At 40.7% G+C, this 21468-nt stretch overlaps 2 protein-coding genes across 3 annotated transcripts in view; both read left to right on the top strand.

Moving 5' to 3' along the window:
* slc49a4 (solute carrier family 49 member 4) overlaps positions 1-21468 on the top strand; it is an 82871-nt gene that overhangs the window by 19573 nt on the left and 41830 nt on the right. For both annotated transcript variants that reach the window (XM_023274571.3, XM_055015623.1), the window contains exons 3-6: positions 1411-1682; positions 2410-2539; positions 10479-10587; positions 16560-16627. In XM_023274571.3, the coding sequence (XP_023130339.1) occupies positions 1411-1682; positions 2410-2539; positions 10479-10587; positions 16560-16627 (579 nt within the window). The remainder of the gene's footprint in view (positions 1-1410; positions 1683-2409; positions 2540-10478; positions 10588-16559; positions 16628-21468) is intronic.
* On the top strand, positions 16634-21444 carry LOC118470608 (E3 SUMO-protein ligase ZBED1-like). The gene is made up of 4 exons (XM_035950117.2): positions 16634-19214; positions 19326-19475; positions 19807-20069; positions 20194-21444. The coding sequence occupies exons 1-4, from the start codon at positions 18464-18466 to the stop codon at positions 20272-20274; spliced, it is 1245 nt and encodes a 414-aa protein (XP_035806010.2). The 5' UTR covers positions 16634-18463; the 3' UTR covers positions 20275-21444.

The raw sequence follows: 21468 nt of genomic DNA, 5'->3' as shown, positions 1-21468 counted from the left end.
ATCTTAGCTTGATAAAAACCCACAAACAGTCAGTGTTCACCTTCCAGTCTGTACTCACTTACATTCCATGATGATCAACAAGGACTCTTAACTGCCAAATTTCCAATCTCACAGACGATATACTGATTATTTCTGAATACCCTGAGCTCAGAATTAATCCAAGATCTCTCTTTGTTCCTCGACTTTCTTGTCATTTTCACTCTCTGCCTCTTTTCTCTCTCCTTGCCTCCTGCTGTCCCTTCTACTCTAAATTAATGGTGTCTTTACTGAACCTACAGACAATCAATCAGCCGTGAGCTGTCTCCGGCAGCTGGCTGTCTAAGTCAGACAGTTCTGAAGGGGGCTGAGGGTGTTGAGGGGTCTGGTAGCATCAGGGTACATCTCAGAATACATCTGTTTCACACGGCTCAGTCTGAAGGGGCACAAGTGAGGCTGAAACTTGGATTCTCTCACAGGCTGCTTGTTACTTATTTAAATCCCCCAAAGATCATTAAACTTTATTTTCATCCTTTCGTTCCATCAGATACTCAGAACAAATTCCCCATCACTTTGTACCATTATTTTGTTTGTTTCGAAGTAAATAGATACACTGATGTGATGCTCACTGCTGCAGCCATGGTGTACAGGGTACAAGTTATGGTTTGATTGTTTAAAGATGTCACAAACCTTCAGATTAGATTTTCTAGAATGACTCTACTGCCGGAGACAATTGAAATGTCACATCTGGTTAGGGATATTGCAAAGTTAGATGTCAGATGGGACCACAGTTTCATGAATTCACTTAGAGTGGCTGTGGTAGAACGGGTTGTCCACTGATTGCAAGGTTGGTTTGGTCCCCACTAACTTCCGAACGCTGAAGTGTCCTTGGGCAAGAAACTGAACCCCAAATTTTCTCCAGATGGCAGTGATGCACCACCACTGATATGTGAATGTGTAATTGGGAAACACTGTGAAATGCGTTTAATACCAGTAAGGTCAAAAAGTGCTTTAAAAACGCAGAGAATTTGCCATTATTGATTTTTGCTTTTCAGGATTATTGCAGGCCCACATAATGCCGACTCAACCTTTATTACAGTAACTTCCCACATCCGACTAACTAAGGCATTAATTAGCCTGATAAACCTAAACACTCCAAACACCTGATCTTATATAATGCAGACTTGACCTATATCAGAGTAAATTAAAGCAATGGAGCTGAGAAACCTCAACATACCACATCTGGCTAGCTAAAGTCAGGCTTTATTTAGTTTGATAAACCTAAATACCCCATTTCACGCATCTTGTTAATACTTTTTTAAGACTCTTGATCTGACAAGTTCTTCTCAATGTGGTGCTCTTTTTAATTATTTCTTGCTGTTATTGTTTTTGCTGAAAATTCAGCACTGGTTTTTCCTGCTGTTTCTGTTACAGGTTGATACATGGAGGTCAGTTTCTTAACGGTTTAGCAGGCCCTACCATAATGAGCGCCGGCCCCTTCCTCTCCACCACATGGTTTGCCCCTGATCAGCGAGCCACCGCGACAGCGGTGGCCTCACTCTTCTCATACCTGGGAGGCGCCGCTTCCTTCGTAGTTGGACCTCTGGTAGTTCCAGCTCCCAATGACACCCAGGCCAGAACCACGATGACAGCAGCGATTCTCGATAACTCCATCCGAGACAGGATCCAGCTCGTTCTGTATACAGGTACTCTCGGAAAGCGAGAGCCTCTGAGGGCACGGGGGCATCGATAGCACATCATTTCAACATCATGTCAACCCTGTCAGTGGACAGAAATCCAATCGGTGGGTGGGTGGGGGGAGTGGGGTGGGTGGGTGGGGGGGGGTCCAAGAATTTTTACACAAACACCAAAAACCTGCCAGTTATAATCTTCATAACCGCACCTCTGAAAAATAGCTTGCTAGGACAGTTATGCTTAACTGATTCAGAAAATTAAAAGCACACTGAAAAGAGAAACAAGCATGCTGTATTAGATTGAGGCAGCAGCTTTTGTTTAACCTAAAATGATATTGTTATTAATTTTTCAAGGACAAAGCAGACACCTTTTATGAATCAAAAGTTTTTAGGGTCATCCTAAGGAAATGGTAATCAATATATGGTGCACTGAAAGCGACATACTGAGATTGCTGCACTGGAGCTTTTTGAAAATATCTAAACTGTAAAATGTGTTTCAATATTCTTCAGAGAAAAGTTGCGACATCAAACAGTGCTATACCCAACTGCGTGATTTTGTTAGATGGATTTATATTATAGTCTTGTCTTGTAGGCCATTATTTTCATCCCAGGGATGTCTTTGGGGGCCTTTTTTAGATGTCACTGTGACCTTTTTTGGAAATGTCAAATTGGTTGGACGTTCTTATCTTTGAAAATAACATATATGTTTCTTTTTATCTGTGTCACTGTGCTCTGGCAGAGTTGGCTGCAATTGCGGTGCTTTTTGCAGCAGTCCTGCTATATTTCCCGTCACGCCCACCGATGCCTCCCAGTGTTGCCGCTGCGAGTCAGAGACTGAGTTACAGGAGCAGCATCTGCAGACTTCTCAGGTAAAACAGACAGAGACACATGTACAGTATACACTCATAACGTGCTCTGAAAGATCAATAGCATCTCAAACTCTTTGTTGACACCATTCTTTCAATACATTATTCAGTATGCACAACCTGACTGATTTAAATAAACTACATTAGATATGTATGTGAAATTGGTTTCAGGTGCTATGTTTTACGACGTCAGTCTCTAAGAGAGCAGCCAGGAGCATAATTCTGCAGGACCTTCAGTGCTCTTGAACTGCGGTGTCTACAGATCCACTTCGTTTAGATTGGTTAGTTATTAGCTGATGGAATGTGTGCTTCATGTCTTAGAGCGTTCAAGTGTAAGAATCATGCAGGAGAGGGACATGGAATCTTAATGAAGAGGTCTGCCACTCACCATCTGTTTGGGTTGTTATCAAAGTAAACCCAGCCTTCCTTCTAGATTAACTACTAAGCTGTAATATACTGGTCGCTGCTGAAAACATCATCCTTAGCATCTACACTATCAAGGTGAGTTATAAGTGTATTCTCAAGAGACACTTCTGATGCATGTGTATGAGGAGAAAGAACGATGGCCTGCGTTTTTTGACTTTTTCCTCTGTGGCAAAAGCACAAAGGGGGAGAGCAAAGAGGAAATCTGAATGCAATGATTGAATCACACTTTATTATCCCCAATCCGTACACACCTTCACACTTCCAAGGCAATATTTATCCTCTTGGCCGTAAGGAAACGGCATTACCCATGTGGCAAGTGCTCTGCCCTTTCCCTGGCTTGTAAAGGAATGAGGCCTGTGGCAGTGGCCAGGGAATAAAGGGAGAAGAAAAGCTGGGTGATGGCAGCCAGGCAGTTGGCCTTGTTTTGTTGGCGACACTTGGTCTCCTGCAGTAAGAAATAGCTTGACTGTAGGCCAGACTTTCCACAGACCTCCAACCAGCACAGGAAGTTTTACTCCTTTAAGAGTTTCCCTCAGATACATGACTGCTACCAAGCAAATATCATCTCCCAATGCATAGTTCTGGACAGATGTAGGCACATGCACAGTGTTGGGCCAATTTTACTGGGCCATCCAGCTGAGAGGGTTTCTGCTCCACTTGCGATAGGCAACTTTCCAGTGACCTGTTTGTATCTCCTTCCAGCAGCATCCAGCCTTAGAATTCTCCAGCTGGGACTAGACAGGTTTTGTGGCCTTGTGTACTTATAATAGAGTTAGACAAAATAATGGAAACACCTAGAAAAAGAAATTTAAGCACCAGTGAGTGATACTTAATATAAAAAACTGCTTACATGTCTCAGTAATGTGCAAGTGGATGCTTGCAATGACAAATCAGTAGCAATGTATTACCCAGTCTGCATCTCCATAAAGCATTTTAGCCTCATTTAGCTCATTGTTTAGATATTTTAATGCTGTTTAACTGGTTCATTCTCAATGCATACCTCAACCATATTTCCAGCAGCAAGGGAGATCTGATTTCAGATTAAACATCCTCATCCAAACATCAGAATAACTGATACTGATTAGTGAGGAGGTGGAACAGCTCACAATTCAGGGAGCCAGATACACCTAAAAAGTTCAGGAATGTACCTGTCTGGCTCTTTCAGCACTCCCACATGCCTGCTCCCACTGATTCTTTTACCAGTTTGTGTCATTTATTTGTCAGCTGGTGACTGCTGTGAGATGGAAAACTTAGCTTGTGTCCAGAATCTCTCACTATACACTATATAGTGAATTTTATAGGTTGTTTGCCATTTTGTAATGCTGCTGAAATGTTAAGTTACAATTGTTGCATCCTATTTAGTGCATTCACCATATCCCACAATGCACTGTGAAAAGTACTGGCTCACTAACCAAGCAATCTATACCATCATGTATTGCATCAAAGGAGAATAGCAGACGAACAAGAGAGCCAATTAATTATTTGTGGCATTTCCACAGCTTTCTTAAAGCTTTTTTTTTTTTTTTAATCTTCTTAGCTCGTATTTTATAGTGTTAAGAAGTATTTTCTACAGAATATATATTTTTGTTTATCTGTACCTTGTTGAAATGACAACAGGGACAAGACAAATCCATGAGTTATGGTACGAAAGTTTTAAAATGAATAATAATATGTATTGATATGTTTAATGAAAGCCGATCGATGTGTCACAACACAGACAAATAAAAATAGTTATTTTCATTCATTTATTTTGGAAAATATACTTAGTGTCACTTTTGCCAAAGAGCTTCCTTCATAATTTAGTATATAAGCTATAGTACATAGTTGTACCTGTGTAGGGGGTAGGGATCGACTGATATTGGTTTTTCCAGGGCTGATGGTGATTACTGGTATTCGACAAAGGCAGATAACCAATATTTGCAGCTGATACACATTGCATGTAATGTTTTAACAGCATGTGATAGCAGAAAACCTGTCATTCATAACTAGGCTCATTAATAAGGATAACGATAACTGAATATATAAAATAGGAATAGCAATGAATAAATTAGGACACTCATCTCCGTTTATGTTTATTTATCTGAGATTGTTATCTAAGATCAGTTTGTCTCCTGCAGTCTGCTGATTATTTTCTTAATCTTTCACTGTTCTGTCACTTTTATTGTCCACTAAGGTCCAGATCTTGAAGCATTATTAATTATTGTTTTCTAGACTCTCTTTTTGTTCATCAAGAATCGGCCAATAAAAATACAAATACCAATAATCGGATAAATGCCAATTATTGGCCACGATAATTGGTCTATCCCTAGTCTGACCATGTCTGGATGAGACCTGATCTGCTTAATAAGATCAATAGCTGCTCTGACACCAAGTTGGTGTATTAGATTAATGCGTCCCTGGTAAAGTTGTAGGAAAGTTTTGTGGCCACATTTCCAGCCAACTAGTTAGTTAATATTCCTGATGCCTATTCATTGATGTATCTGTTCATCCACTTATGCTGTCAGCATCTGAGCACTGGGTAATGATCTTCAGCTTGATGAGCAGTTCCAGCTGTTCATATCTGCTTCCAGAGCAGCAGCCTAATTAGGAGTCCGAGTATCTGTATGCATGGTACAAAGTTGTCATTGTATTCTGATCATCCTGTGAGGTAAAACTAAACAGGCGAAAGCCCGAGTATTGATGATCCGTTCCTCTGTCCCCAGTCTGCACACTTTAGCTTTGAAAGTTGTCATCTTGATGTATTGCTTTCCAGTCGGGTCTTTCAAGGACAAATGGCACTTAGCTGATGACATTGCCGACTTTGAGATTTCTTTGGAAATATTTCATCACCAGTGAGAAGTGAAGCGAAAAAAATCTCCCCTCCTTCTCTCACCCATTAACTGGTGTCTGCTTGCTTACATTTGGTTTTCTAAATAAGGTCTCTTATAAGGGGAAAAAGGTACATGGATATTGATTCCCCGCTGTTGTGACAAGGTTAATGAAAAGGGTGCTGGGAGAAAAGCAGAGAGAGTGCTCCATCACACAGGCTTTTATGACTGTCCCTCCATACTCTCTCCAAGGCCAAGTGGTTTCATACTGCTTAGGACGAGACAGGCCACCTACAGCAGTGAGACAGACTTGTTTGTTTTTCTGTACATTCAAAGCATTCTGCAAATAAAAGTGACTCATTGTCTGGAGTGCAGCAGTGTCAGGAAAAAGGAAAGGGCGTACATATGTTTACAGCAACAATGCTTTTGCTGTACAGGTTATGTGTCTTGTGAAGTTTCTCTGTGAGTGTGAACTTTCTCTGTTGGTGTACTTGAAGCCATACAAAGGATTCGAGGTGTTATTCAGACGTCCCTCTGCACGATACAGCTCAAGATGCTGCCCACATTATGATAAAACGGAGGAAGAATTGATGTAAGAGTTAAGAGTGTCCATAAACAACAACCAAAAAGAGAGAGAGTGGAAGAGCAGGAAAACAAAACGATCTATGAATCAGCTTGCTCTGCCAGCCCTGCCTCATTTGTCAGACGCCCAGTGATTTTAATCACATTGTTAGGGTTGATGTGGCACCGATATTAAATCAGCATGCCACCTCATTGGGCGAAGGTGATTAGTGTGGGTGCTTGTTTTCCAAGTGATTGTATTTGGGCATCATGTTATTGGAGCCATGCCATATAACCCATGGGCTGCGCATACATAACTAGATATATAGAGGTGGCTATCTTTACTATTTCCCCCGTTTTGTACACAGTTCAGCGTGAGCCGAGGTAGCAGACAGCTTGTATGACACTGCAGTACAAAATCTGTAGCCTGAAGCCCATTATCACAGCTAGGAGATGGCGCTCATTTGTACAGTTTCACTTTTAGTGAAAAAACTGATAGCAGACGTCATATGTACACACACTTGGCTGAAGCCGAAAAGATAAACTGATTAGTCTGTCCAGCAACGTTCACTGTCATTTGTTATTGGAAAATGCCAACCATGCTGTAATTTTAGCTTCTATAGTGGAAATATTTGCTGCTTTTAACTTTGTAATATCATTGGAAATTGAAAAGACTAAAGAAGCACTTTTAAGATATCACCTGGAATTATGACAGGTACTTTCCAAAATATTTTCTTTATGCAACACCACACTGAATTGTATTCTTAAACCCTGTCACATTTCGACAGTGATTTGATTGAACCACGTTTTTCTGATTCAATTCTTGAACTTCATTTAAAAATTACCCAAATTTATTTATTCTTTAAAGCTATGCATTTCTAGGTTTTGGGGGAAATTTATTAGCTTCTAGTGTTGCTATTAAAATGTCAGTATCATGTGAAACTTGGATTTGTTGACAAACGCTGGCCACTGGACTATTTAGATTTTTGCAAGCACATAACATTAGTTTCTATCAAATGATTTCAAACTAACTTCCTACAAGTTTTACGGTGAGGGGTGAACCCGAGCAGAGAGTACACAGACACGAGTGGTTGGAATAAAGAAAAGAGCAGATTTATTGATGAAACTACACGACTAACTAAAGGAGGCAGGCTGGTAACTAACTACGTAACTAAATTAATAACAGTCAGGGAAATTAACTAAACTAGAACTCACTAACGGGATGGGCAGGGGGCTATCCATTCCGGAAACCGGCAGCCCAGGAGGTGCTCCCCGTAGCGTGGGATGGCGGCGGAGAGAGGACCGGAGCGTCTCGCTTCAGAGAGGCAGGCAGGAGTTTCCGAGGTGAGGGTTGCACGGTTGGCAGGGAATCCGGAGGCAGACCGGGAATCCAGAGGTTGGTGGGAATCCAGAAGTCTGGGTTGCACGGTATGCAAGGAATCCAGAGGCAGACTGGGAATCCAGAGGTCTTGGTAGGGAATCCAGAGGTTGGACCGGTTTGGCAGGGTAACAGAACCAGGCAGCGGGGCCAGCGGAACTGTGAATGAGAGAACAGGTTTTACCAAGGTTTTTAAATGCACAGAAGGAATGTGCAGAGCTCGACTAGTTACTGACTGCAATAGCAGAAGTTACTATCTGGCAGGGTGTGGAGCGTGAGACCAGCTTTTATGGTAGTTGATGAAAGACAGGTGTGCTGTACCGCAGCTGCCCGGAGTTCTGCAGATGAGAATGCTGAGACTGATTAGTTATGATGTGCAGCTGCTGTGGAGAGCAGCACGGTGAGAATCGGTTGAGGGGAGAGAGAGAGAATAAGGGCGGTCAGGTGGGGGCTGATGCAGGGACCGGGGTGGGGGCCCTGACAACAAGGTTACACAAAGATCCAAAAATGTTCTACAATATTCCACACAAACCAGTTTCTGTTGTTTCAGTAAGTATTGCGATGCCAAACAATCAAGACGGTTAAAACTGGGCTGTCAAAAGAGATTTTCAGTTGTAGCAGAAGAAATGCTAGTAGCATGAATTCGTCTAGATTATTGTGACTGAACGTGTCTGAATTATTATAACTGCAGCCTAAGCAAACTGTTGGCAGGCTTTTTTATTTATTAGATTATTGGCATAATTCAGAATTGATTCATCGAATGCTAACACACCAGTCTGTGTTGAGCTATTCTGGGGTGAGTATTTTGAGTGATCATATAAAATCCATTAGATAATACCGTTCAGTTTTAAGCGCATGTTGCCCTCTCAGCTTCATTCTGGCATCTCTTTCCTCTATATGTTCAGGTGGGTGCTTATCTCTCTGTCACTACAGTCAGCACAAGGATAGATTTTCTGCCGTGACAGGCACAGGGAGATGAGCCGGAGCTGTTACTCTGTTTGTGTTTAGTCGCATTACTCATGTTGTGGGACAAAATTGGATTTGCACAGTTGGGCTGTGGGGACTCATCTACCTTTTGGGTGTGAAAAGCAAGTCACGTAATGTAAATCAATAAATCTTAAGGTGAATGCTTGGTTTAAGGTTAGAGTAAGATGGTTTTAGGTGATTAGGGTTTGGGTTAGATTGAACAGATTTATGCCTTTTTTCATTTTCTAGTATGCCTTCAATGGATTTTTGGACTTAATTTTTGAATTTTGGCTTTTAAGTAAAATTCAGGTTCGGAATTCGATTATGTTGGTTAAGAGGCTGGAGAAAATGTGTCATGTTAGAGCATGTTCTCACAAAGATGAGGTATGTAAGTGTGTGTGCAACCATGTTGACAGCTGATGGCAGACCTCCAACCACCAGCGAACAAGAGGGGAGGGACACACTTTGTTATGCTGCTTGTATTGCTTCATCTCAGGCCAACGCTGTTAGCATGTAGGTTGGACTTGGAGGAGGCATTAAGCGTTCGTGCAATTAGTAACATTTTGTGTTTGGTTTATAATTTTGAAACCCGTCTGCAGAGGGCAACCTCTCAATTAAATGTACTTACCAACCAAACATATTTATGCACAGGAAGCTTTAGATGCACATGAATAAATATCAGAAACTCAGCTGTTCTTCTTGCAATGGGAGACTTTAAGAGTAGATATAGAAATAATGCACCTTGAAGGATGAGAAACAGGATGTTGTGGATTACTCATTTAATTCCTTTCAAAATATGAAAGATCTGCACTTGCAGATTGCATATAAAAGACACGTAGGTTTATGGATGCTCATTTTGAAGCCTCAAGTTTGGTTTTTGGCCTCTGCCATCTTGGTCGTTAGAAACTGGACACAAAGAACGAAGAATGGATTTGACTAAGAACTTGTAAATACAGCCGCCCAACTGTAAAACATACCCTGCTTTATCATTTTTTTTCCCTCCAAATGGGACCTTAACTTGCTAAATCAACACCATGCTCTCTTCAAAAAGTCTTGAATCTAGCAACTGAGACCATAAACTGATGAGGAAAACTTTCAATGAGATGAAAGGAAAAGCAGGATCATTGTCTCATAGGCTTCTATACAATCAGACACCAGAGCAGTTGCCACCTGCTGGCTGTTAGAAGGAATTCAAGTTCAAGGCAAGAATTCTGGTTCAAGTCACTCCATTTGCTTCACTTTCAAACTACACCTTTTATACAGACTGTATATAAAAGATGGATGTAGCTATGGGTTTGTGGACTCCAGATATGAAGCCTCGAGTTAGGCATTGGGCTTCTGTCATCTTGGTTTTGAAACTGGACAAAATGAGGGAGGAGTGGGTTTGACTGAGAACTCACAACTCATCAATCACAAGGAAGCCCCACCTGAAAACATACCTTGCTTTGTTGTCTATTTTACTGTAAATAAGACCGTAATTTACTAAATCAACACCGTTTTGTATTCAAAAAATCTTGGAAATGAATTAAACAGTCTGTTAAAACATCACTAAGTGGCTTCAGCAAACTAATAAATAAAGTACAAGCAAAACATAATAAGCCCCTGTCGTTCCATAGAACATTACTTTGTCTGGCATTCTTTGGGAGATCTAATGACATATTATTCATCTAATTGCTCAGACGCTGCTGGTCAGAGAACTCATCCATATTCATATTTCTTGGAGACTCAGTACCCAATCAGTTTAGCTTGAAAGACTTATTCTGAGTGCAGTCTTGAATCGTTAATACATTTTTGTCCTCTTTAGCAACCTGCGGTTCCTGATGATAGCGGTGGCCTATGCAGTCCCCACAGGAGTGATGGCCGGCTGGTCTGGAGTCCTCGACATGGTGCTTACACCGGCCAAAGTGAGCCAGGTAGGTGCAAATACACACACAACAGAATAACATAGCAGCTTTAGACTTGTTAATTTAATAGATCTGAATTAAAAAAGAAAATGAGTAAGCTGAAAGTCACTAAGAACATTAAATAGTGATTGTGGGTGGGAAGTGTTTCCAATGCTCAGTTTGCCAAAACAGCTTTTAGTCAATCGTGCTCTTTTGACGGCCTTTTGTGAAAGTGCGCAGACAAGGTCAGCACTTCTGCTACTGAACACTCCAGTTTTCGTCTGGGTGGGCAGTTTAGGTGAATAAGTTGCAACCAAGTATGAACCGAGGCACATCTTGTATTTCTCTGTTTAAAAATGAAGCAGCATGGGTTGCTTGCCAGTTCATTTTCTAGGTTTTATTTTCCCATTTTCAAAACCTCCACCCTTGCCAGCAATTTGCAAAGCTTTTCACACATGTAGCCCACTCAGATGAACAATGGGATGAATCGCTGGCAAGTTTTTCTTCTCAGTCTCGTCATTTGCATCTTGAAATATTGCTCAGAGATTCTTAGTGCCTTCAGAGAGCTCGGCCTGTTATTGTCAGGATGATGCTTTTAAACATCACAGCACGGAAAGTGTGCATTACTTCTTAGAGCAGATCTGAAATACTGGAGATGTTGAGAGATAATTAAACCCAAGGCTCCTGTACTAACATGACAGGAGGATTTTACTGTAGAAGACCTCCTGACAGTTGAACTTTTTCCTGCAGTGGTTTATTAACTCACTGTAACTCTTCTGAGCACACTGTTCAAAAACACTGTCCCTCACTGTCCAAAGAAGTGCTTCTCTGTGTAGTTTTATGTCTAGGAAGCTAAAAATAAGAGGAGAATGATCATCTGTCTTGATGTAATGTTCTCTGCTTTTTCTATGTTCTGCTTATTGAGCCTATTCAGCTTCAGTCTGTCTTTTTTGAAGGACGCAGTCAATTGCAATGCATAATTTGCAGAAAAACAAAGTTGAGTGAGGCTGGTTTGTGTGGTGCTGGCTAGAGGAAAAAAAGCTCCGCATAGTTTGCTTCTTTCAGGTCTCGACACAGCAGTAAGTCAGAAGACAAAGGGAGGATCTTTTCAAGGTTATCATCAGACAGGTGCAGTCGGAAAGGAGATCACATGCAGGAGAGTGGAGGATGAGACATTTCTTGTCACACCTCTGCTTTATAGCACTGTCAAGAGGAAGCAGGGTGCATACCAAATTGTTCTTAGATTTCATTTGTTCTCCAAAGATTTATTTATTTTTTTTTGCTATTTAGGAAAGATAACAAAAGAATAAAAAGTGTGTCAGGAATGAAAACAAAAAAGTATGTTGCAGAGGGGTGAGCTATGTTGCAGGATGTCCCTTGGGTGCAAAACTTGAGCGTCAAACTAAGTGAAACAGCATCTGAACATGATGAGGTGGAGGAGTACTAATGCAGAAGAAGATTTGTATTTTTTTTTCTTTGTTCTGTTACAGGCTGCAGAGATCTGAAAGTCAAGTTGAACACACCTTCAACTTATTCTGTTTTTCTATCCGCTGTAAGACTTGGTGATTCTATTAGTGTTTTCTAAAAGCACGGGATATAATCTATGTAGTCCTTTTAACTTTTTCCTTGCATTTGCATTTGCATTTGGAGCACATATTTTTGCTATGCTATGTTCTCTTGTAAACTGTTCTCCTTGGTAATTTAAAATATGCAGTAAGGACTGCAGGCCAGTGCACAACGCACTGATAGCAAGAGAGCAATTTCATACTTCCTATTAATTTCCTCATACTTTACAGTAATTTCTCCATTTTGATTACATGATTACGTGCAGGTGTGTTCATAAACAAATGCATACACCTTTGTATTCCTTTCCTTTGCTGATAATTAGTTCAGTCAACTTTTATTTATATTGCATTTTTGAAATAAATTGAATGAAGTTCAGAGTGCTTCAATAATAACTGACACAATGTTGGATATTAAAAATGATTAAGAGACTTGTGCACATCAGAACAGCAACATTAACAAAAAGCAACAATTAAATATGGGTATAGTTAAGATATGAAAAAATACATAAGTGCAAGCAATAAAAATAATCACATGAAATGCAACACTTACTAAAATTGTAAACTGGTATTAAAATAAATCAGGATAAAAGAAATAAGTATGTAATTAGCAATAAAAATTATAAGAATAGCTTTATAAAATATTACACACAATAAATCAGTTAGAATAAAACAACAAACTGTTAAGAAAACAAAATGGAATAAAAAGAAATAAAAATTATGACAAAAAATTAAATAAAAGCTGGACTGAATAAGTAAGTTTTTAGTTTACATTTAAATATATCAGTACTTTTTATCTGCTGTCACATTCTTTATAAGGCAGTGGCTTGGAGCGTAACGGCTGAAAGCAGCATCACTAATTTATTTTTTAATTTTTTTGGCTTTCAAAAAGAGGAACCGGAGGATCTGAAGGGCATCCCTGCTTCATAAACCAATAATATTTCTGAGAGCCATGATGCAAAGCCATGTAGTGCCTCATAAACTAATAGAATAATTTAAAGTCAATACAAAAACTACCAGGTATCCAAAGTAAAGACTTTTGAATAGGTTCAATATGTGCTCTCCTTTCAGTGTTAATTGCAACATTGCACTAGAGCCAGTACTATTCAGCATGTTCAACCTGTTATGATGCAGTGTGCTCCTCCAGTTCGAGCATATCGGTTCCAAATAGGCAGGATGCAAGTGAGCTCCTTTTCCTGCAAATCACACCACTTATGTTCTCTTGTGCTCTCTTCATCTGTGCTCATGGACCACATCGGGATCTGATGTAATGCAGCCCGACTACATCTCAATTTCCAGCCGTCTTGATTTATTCCCACTGTCTGTGCTAGTTACAGGTTTCCGCCTACTTGTGAAGGTCTCTGTTTTTCTGTGTCTCTCCTCTGTTCATTAGTTCTTCCTCTTGCAACAACAGACCTGGTGCCTTATTCTCATACACTCATTCCCAATAGGGCCTCTATCAAATGGTATTTTCAGTCTTCTAAAGTGCACACATTTGGCAACTTTGCACTCTCTGCTTCATGTAGTCATTTATCCTCCATCTGTTTCCATATCTGCCTTGGTTTCCCTCTCTTCTCTAACCTCCCTTCATATTTATTGGCATCTTTATTTCGCATGCAGCATTTCTCCTCTCCAAAATATAGACACGACTGTCATTATTTTCCCCAGCTAAACACCCAGTCTGATCGAGAGGTGACTTTTGCTACCTACTTTATTTTTCATTGGATTGAAAACACAAACTACTCCACAGCACAGGGTCTGAAAACTATTATACAACATCAAGCCAAATGAAATATGCTCTGCAGATGACAGGAAAATGTTTAAGCCAGCTCTCCGGTTTCAGACATCATGCTGAGGTTTCAGGACTTTCCTAAATATGACCTGGAAATGCACCTCAGGGGTTTCACAGCCTGCAAGGATTGATTCAGCAAATGACAGACAGAGGGTTAGAGGCACACAGGGATCGGCCGGCTGGCAAACGGCACAGCAGGAGGTGATGTGGTGATTCGACTGATGCTAGACCAGGAAACAGCAGAAACTGGGACTGAACATATATTTCCAAAGAGTGTTCATGTTTGTGCAAGTCCTGTATGAACATTAGGGGATTTTCCGCTGCTGTCACAGCATATTGTGAGTTAAACGTCGTCACCAAACTGCCAGGTGGATTTTGCACTGGTTGCGGAGTGGCTTTCTGCCCCAAGTGAATTAGTTTATTTCCATCCAGTTCTAGTGTTTCCTAGTGAGCATGCAGCGGTCATTAGAAGTACCACCTCTCAGTGCATTTCCACATTAACTTGTTCCCTGCAGACACAGTAGCTGCTGCTTGGCCCAAAAAAAAGACGTAAAAGCAACAGTACTGGACAGTTTCCTTTGATGGAAACACACCTTCGTGGTTACACTACTATTCCTCTTTCAGTTTCTGAATTTGTGCATTATTTCCATACTCAGTCAGGCTGCAATTTCTACAGTTAACTTACAATATTTTGACAGTCTCCACAGTAATTAGGTGGGAAGTAAGTAATAAATTAAAACGGCAAAGGACAGCCAAACCATCAGTGGTCAGACATGATTTGAATTTGACTTTAGGGCTGGACCCGAATATCCGAATATTCGGTCGTGGACTGAATATTTATTTTGAGATCTGAATATTTGGATTCACCACCCCCCACTCCCCATCAGACGATGTCACGCGATCGGTATTCGTCTCGCCCAACGTGTCCTCCCGTCGGACGTTGCGATATGAACCAATCCTAATATTCGCCTCGTTCCTCAGTCCTCATTGGGTTGTAAACTGCTACCGCTAAAAAAATATAAAGAAAACAGCATATTTCCACTATTGTTGTTATTTTTTCAGGTGCATGTTTGATATACGTAAACTAGAACATCAAATATCTACATAGTAGAAGGAGTTTGAAAAAGTTGTTTTTGTGATTTTTTTTTGTTTGCATGCAGATAAAAGGAGGAAAATGTTCCTTTGCTTTAGTTTTGTAATTGCTTTTACTCCATTACACCGCTTAAGAGGTTCTGGATTACTATAGCTTTAATATAATGCATCATCTGCCTTCAGATAGAACACTTGTCACCTTTAAGCAGCACTTCGTGGATTTCCAGGATAACTTGAAGTGATTTGAAGAAGGAATACCACGTCAAACCAAAGCTAATGACAAGGTTTCTGACCATAGGCCTAAGAAATGGCTTCTATTGTGAGATTGAAAGGGAAAACTGAGGAAAAACAAACTCGTGAACATGTCTAGCACCTGCAGTTTTTGCTTTTCTTATCCTTGCTCCAGTCATCTCCAGCTTATTGACAAAATCGCAATATAGTAGGCATGATTAAGCTGCAAATCTGGCATTTTTTAAGGGTTCCAAGGCACTAAGAATACTGCAGTTAATTAACCCTCCACCTGCACATGAAACATAATTTATATTGCAGAACTAAAAGACTTTGACAGGCAATTTGTGTTTAGCTTCCTAAATTGGTGCACAAACCAATGTGACATTACACACCCTAGAAATTCTTGCATTGGAGTTGCACATAGAGAATGAGCAGCAATTAATGCTGCTATGGGGGCTGTGGGTGTTGAGCATGTTTTTGATTCAAATATTTTTATCCTTGTCATTTACCCAGGGAGGGGGCCGCAGGCTATGCAAACAGGAGATGAGTTTGTTTCCGATGAGCTTTTACAGTCTCGGCTGGCCCACACGGAACACTCAGAGGAGCGTAATTTAGATCAAATGTAATGGTGTTCTGGCATTCATCACTTACTAAGCCAGAATACATTTTACATTTAATAACCTTGATAGTCCACCTTTTTTCATCATAGACTTCCCTGACAGGTTGCTGCAGAGTATGATAAAGCAAAAAGTAACAGATCCTGCTTTAGATTCTGCTCCCTTGCTGTATCATCTTCCATCTGGTTGGAGCTGGTTAAATGTTAGTTATTGCCTCGGGGAGATTACTAGGAACCAAACACCTTCATTGGCACTTGGAGATGTTTTCATCTGGGTGTCACTCTGATTAGTAGTGTGTGTGTATGTGTGTGCGTGCGTGCGTGCGTGCGTGCGTGCGGCATGTGTACCCTCTTATTGATTCGGCAGCAGCACACCCCCCACCCCCCCCACCTCCCCACCCCGGACCATGACATCCTCTCTCTGCCGACTTTAGGGCAAAGTGTGTGTGTTGGCTTTCATCTGTGGAAATAAGAAAGGACAACAAGCTCACACAAATGCAGCACTGCCAGGCCAGGCAATTTACCAGGCGTAGTGATTGACGGGCCCCAGCAGACTTCAGACACTTAGAGCCTGCTCCCTGTCTAGCTCTGTCCTCACAGTCAGGGACGGCATATAGAGCACAAAATAACCTCTTTCTTTTTCTCTCCTGTCTGTTTTTACATGGCTCAGCTTATTTTTTTAGCACATTTTCCTCTTTTGTTCGCACAGGTGGATGCAGGCTGGATTGGTTTCTGGTCTACTGTTGGTGGTTGTGTGTTTGGAGTAGCAATGGCCAGGTAAGTTTCACCTTCTTTTTTTTATTGCATGTCTTCATGAGAAGATTAAGCTGTATAGTGAAACTGCTCAAGCACATCCACTCTGCTAAGACGACTGATGTGCCACAGATCTTCCCTTTAATCGACTTGCTAATTAACATCTCTTGCTAACAAGCTCTTTGGACGAGGGCAACCGATACAGAGCCTTCTCATCCGTGTTATTATGTAACTTGTCCATCGAGTTGCAACTGGTTTAAAATTACTTAAAAATATAGTAAATTCAGTGTGACCCTTTGCTGGTTCCAGACCTCTGACATGGCCCTTGCATCTCTGATTTTAAATGGCTATCCACTCTGTTTATCACGCTAATACCAGCCAGCTCAGTGAAACTCAATGGACCCGCTGAGCCAGCAAATTAGAAAATAAGCATTTACTGTAACTCCTCATTTACCTTTAGAGGCCTTATTTGCAGCTGAATCTAACAAATTTCGCATTTTATTCTCAATGTAGTGTGGTCAGAATTAGGTGGTACAAAAATACATATCAGATCACCTCTTGTGAGACATTTAGGAACGTAAACATGCAGGAGCTGTAAATGGATTCCCCCACTAATCTGACATACCAGAGCCACAACTTACTAACTCCATTTAGTGCCACTTATTGAGTAAATGAGGGTAACGTGAATGGAAGTTATCTAACTTGAAGAAGAAGAAACTGACAGGCAAAAAAATGGCAGAAAGCAATTCAGAGAGCTTAATAACTGAACTGACACATTATTAAAAAAAAATTACAAAAACACATTCTGACACCACAATCGAAGGAATAAATGCATAATTCCAGCTTTTTGCCTTATTAGGAGTATTTTTGCTTCTTCAGTTACACTGTAATTGCTGTATCGTAACACTGTTGTTATAGTATTATGATAATATGGTATCATGAGCTAACCTGTGATTCCAACCTCTATTCAGAATACAGGATGGCACACACAGTGATCACGATATCGAGAGAAGTTAAAAGCTCCCCTGTTTCATTTTACTCTTCAAGTGTGTTCTTTTTAAACAAACTAAAATGAATAATTCACTTTATCAAATTTGTAATATATAAGAAGGACAGCTTAGATCATTCTTTCTGATCGGTTGGTCAGAACATGCAAAAGGACTGGAAGAGAAATCAGGAGATAATTACTGCATATGAAAATGTTTCTAATACACAAAATGGCTTATTGCTGGACTTTGGTTACATCTTCGTGCCTGTAAAGCAAATCATTTCAACTGCTCATGACTTACAAATTCATGCAGCCTGCAGGGATGTGTCACAAGTCAGTAAACAATATTATATTTAGACATTCATGAAGGTAAAATAGATGCACTGACTTCAACATTGTACAGTTGAAAGATGGAACAAACATGGTCTGTAGACTGAGACAACACGAGTTGGTCTCTGCAACTTTAATACAAACATGACAGTGGAAACTTTGCCAAAACAACATAACAAAATATTTAATTCACAAAGCTGTGACATAATAAATTCATGTTCTGTGTGATATCCTTGGATGTGTCTGCGCTAGTGCTGGGCGATATGACGATACATATCGTGGGAACGATAGAAAAGTGTCTATCGTGCCATTTCTCTTCTATCGTTTGTATCGTTTCTAACCTGATTTTATCAATTATTACAGCAACTATATCATTAAATAGCCTGCGACGATTGTATTAGTGTTTTCTTGTCATTATGCATACTCTAAGTTTATATAAGTGAAAATAAAGAAGAATAAAAAAGCGACTTTTCGCAAAGAAACTCCGTCTTGTGGTTTTGCGACATGACGCTGCTTTACGTTACTTAACTCATGAGTGCTGAATGATGGACGCGCAACAGGTTGAATGCTTATGGCCGGAGTCGCAACAGACAGAGACAGCTACGCAGGCAGCCCAAGAAGAAACACTATTACCGAAAAGAGGGGGTACGTCTGTGATTTGGGTACATTTTGGGTTCAAGACGTCCGACACGGAGCAGAAGACGGCCATATGCAAACTATGCTACAAGACTATTCCCGTGCCCGATGCCAACACAACAAACCTCTTCTATCACCTAAAGAAGGTCCACGAAAAAGAATACATAAAAATCCAAAAAATCCGAGCTAAACCAAGTTGTGGAACAGTGGGGGCAAGTTGCGAAAAGAAAAACTATAGCCAGCCGAAGATAAAGCAGTCTTTCGCACAAGGCACGCCGTATGAGAAAAGCGCCATAAACAAATCACGTGCCATCTCGCGTTACATTTGTAAAGGCATGGCTCCCATGTATGTAGTTGAGAAGGACAGCTTTCGAGACCTCGTCAAAGTCCTTGATCCAAGGTACGTTATGCGTGGTCGTAAGCACTTCAGTAAAGTTGAGTTGCCTCGCTTATATGACGCATGCCAGGCCAAAGTAGAGAAGGATGTTTGCAGTGTGGTGCATTATGCCTTGACTACTGACCCGTGGACGAGCAGAGCTACGCAGCCCTACATGAGCGTAACCATCCATTTCATCAGCAAAGACTGGACCCTCTGCGCTCGCTGTTTACAGACTGCATACTTTCCAGATGACCACACAGGAGTCATGTTAGCCCAAGGTATGAATCTGCCGTTGCTACATATTTATTCTATTTAGAATTGTTTTATTATACCGTTCTGTCTGCTGTAGTAATTCCGAGTGACCCCTAATTAAGTATTCATCTATCTAGGTCTGAGAGATACACTGGAGTCATGGGGATTGCAAGAATGCCACCTTGTCTGTGTCACCACGGATAACGCCACTAACAACATCTCTGCAATGGAACTGAATGAGTGGGAACGGCTACAATGCTTTGGTCACCGTCTACAGCTAGCCATTGGTAAGTGTAAAACAATCTAAAAATGGCTTAGTGTAATATTGCAATGGGAATATTATAGTAGCAACAAAATTATTAGTGAATTGAAATTAGTTTGGTTATCCTGTGTAATGTTTGATCAGCCTATGTACAAAACATTATCGAACAAGTTATTCTCTCCATTTTATTATTATTTTGCCTGTCATGGTAAAGAATGAATTGTGATACTAGCTGCCCACAGTATCTAATTATTAAATCAATCCATAAATCATTTAAGTGATACATGATGATAAAAATTTTAATTGCTGTCAAAATATGTTATTACATTACATACTTGTTCGTTTTATTTCAACAGAGAACGCTCTAAAAGCTCTTACACCAGCATCTACAAAGCAGGCTATGGAACGAGCAGTTGGAGTGTGTAAAAAGGTGGTGAGTGCCTTCTCCACCTCATGGAAGAGAAAACGTGACTTGGCCAAGGCGCAAGCAGTGCTGGGCTTGCCTCCCCATCAGCTCATCACTGAAACCCCCACAAGATGGGGCTCACGGCAGAGGATGATAGAGAGGTTCCTAGAGCAGGAGAAAGCTCTTTCACAGGTCGTCCTTGCAGATAAGAAGGTGAGGCATGGCCACTGGACATTGCATGTTGATTCTTTTCATTGTGGATTCTGATTATGTTTGCAGCCTAGATTCACCCCCTCATGAAAGTAACCTGTTTTTTTTGCTATTTGACTTACGCAAGACATCTGATGCCAAGCTGGCAAGACATGGCATTGCTAGAGTCCTTGAACAAGGCACTGGGTCCACTGTTCGAGTTTACTGATGCTTTGTCGTGGGAGAGGTATGTCAGCGTATCTTTTCTGAAGCCAGTACTGCACCTCTTCAACAACGAAATCCTCGGCTGGAAGGATGGGGAAACAGAGCTCACAAAAGCAGTCAAAGAGGGTATCCTCAAGTACCTCAATGAAAAATATGATGACCATACCACCAACAACCTCCTAGACATGGCGACACTTGTTGACCCATGTTTTAAGACAGCCTACATGAAGGAAGAGAGGGTGGAGTTCATAAAGATGAGAGCTGCAGCGGAGCTGGTGGACATGGTGGGAGCCACGCCACCAGAAAGTGCACAAACAGCAGCAGCCTCCAGTTCACCCCCAGCTGCTGAAGATGATCCAGAGCTTCCTCATCCCACAAAGAAAACAAAGAAAAGTTTAGGTAGCTACTTCAAAAAGGCAGGTCAAGCCACCACCCACACCCAGCCAAGCAGAGCATCCATTGAACTGGAGCTCTCCATGTATTTTCAGGCACCTGGGCCTGACTCAGAGACCGACCCACTGGAATGGTGGAAGCAGCATGAGATGAACTTCCCATTGGTGGCCAGGCTCGCCAAAAAGTACTTGTGCATTCCTGCTACTAGTTCTTCATCTGAAAGGGCCTTCAGTGCGAGTGGGAACATCATCACATGTAAGAGGTCATGTCTTAAGCCAAACGCAGTTGATCAACTTGTCTTCCTTGTACTCAACCTATAAATTTGACAGAAACATATCTACTTCTACAAAGTAGCCTTTTATGTTTGCACTTTTATTCATGGTTAATGCCTTAAACAGAGTTCTGTTCAACCTTGATGTTTACTTTTGACACCTGATATTGGTTTGCAAACTTTGCACTACAAGGTTACAGATTTCAGAAAGTTGAAAAATAATTTTTGTTTATTTTTTATAGCTGAACTTTTGTGCAAAAATGTATTTTTCTTCTCAGAAACTTGAAACTGTTGTGCACTTTAAAAAAATGTTAAAAATAGAGTTTATTTTGACAATTCGGGTTAAATAACTGTATGATTTCGAAAAAAATGTGAAGGCTACTGTACCTCCGCCACAGCTGTTTTCATTTGATACATTTATATTGCTGCACTAAAATGTATGTTTCTCATTTGTGACAGTTCAGTTAAATGTCACTTCAAAATAAAGTTGGAGAAAAGTAAGCAATGAAATTTTTGTCACTTTTCAGAGAATAA

This window comes from Amphiprion ocellaris, chromosome 11 (genome assembly GCF_022539595.1).
Source record: "Amphiprion ocellaris isolate individual 3 ecotype Okinawa chromosome 11, ASM2253959v1, whole genome shotgun sequence".
Classification (NCBI taxonomy): domain Eukaryota; kingdom Metazoa; phylum Chordata; class Actinopteri; family Pomacentridae; genus Amphiprion; species Amphiprion ocellaris.
The sequence above is the reverse complement of the archived record's forward strand: the minus strand, read 5'-3'. Positions and strand labels throughout refer to the sequence as shown.

Bases quoted from the DNA above. Each gene is read 5' to 3' on its own strand.
- LOC118470608 (XM_035950117.2), top strand. From the start codon at position 18,464: ATGATGGACGCGCAACAGGTTGAATGCTTATGGCCGGAGTCGCAACAG. The intron at 19,215-19,325 runs GTATGAATCTGC...TCATCTATCTAG, and splicing joins AGGAGTCATGTTAGCCCAAG to GTCTGAGAGATACACTGGAG. The intron at 19,476-19,806 runs GTAAGTGTAAAA...TTATTTCAACAG, and splicing joins CCGTCTACAGCTAGCCATTG to AGAACGCTCTAAAAGCTCTT.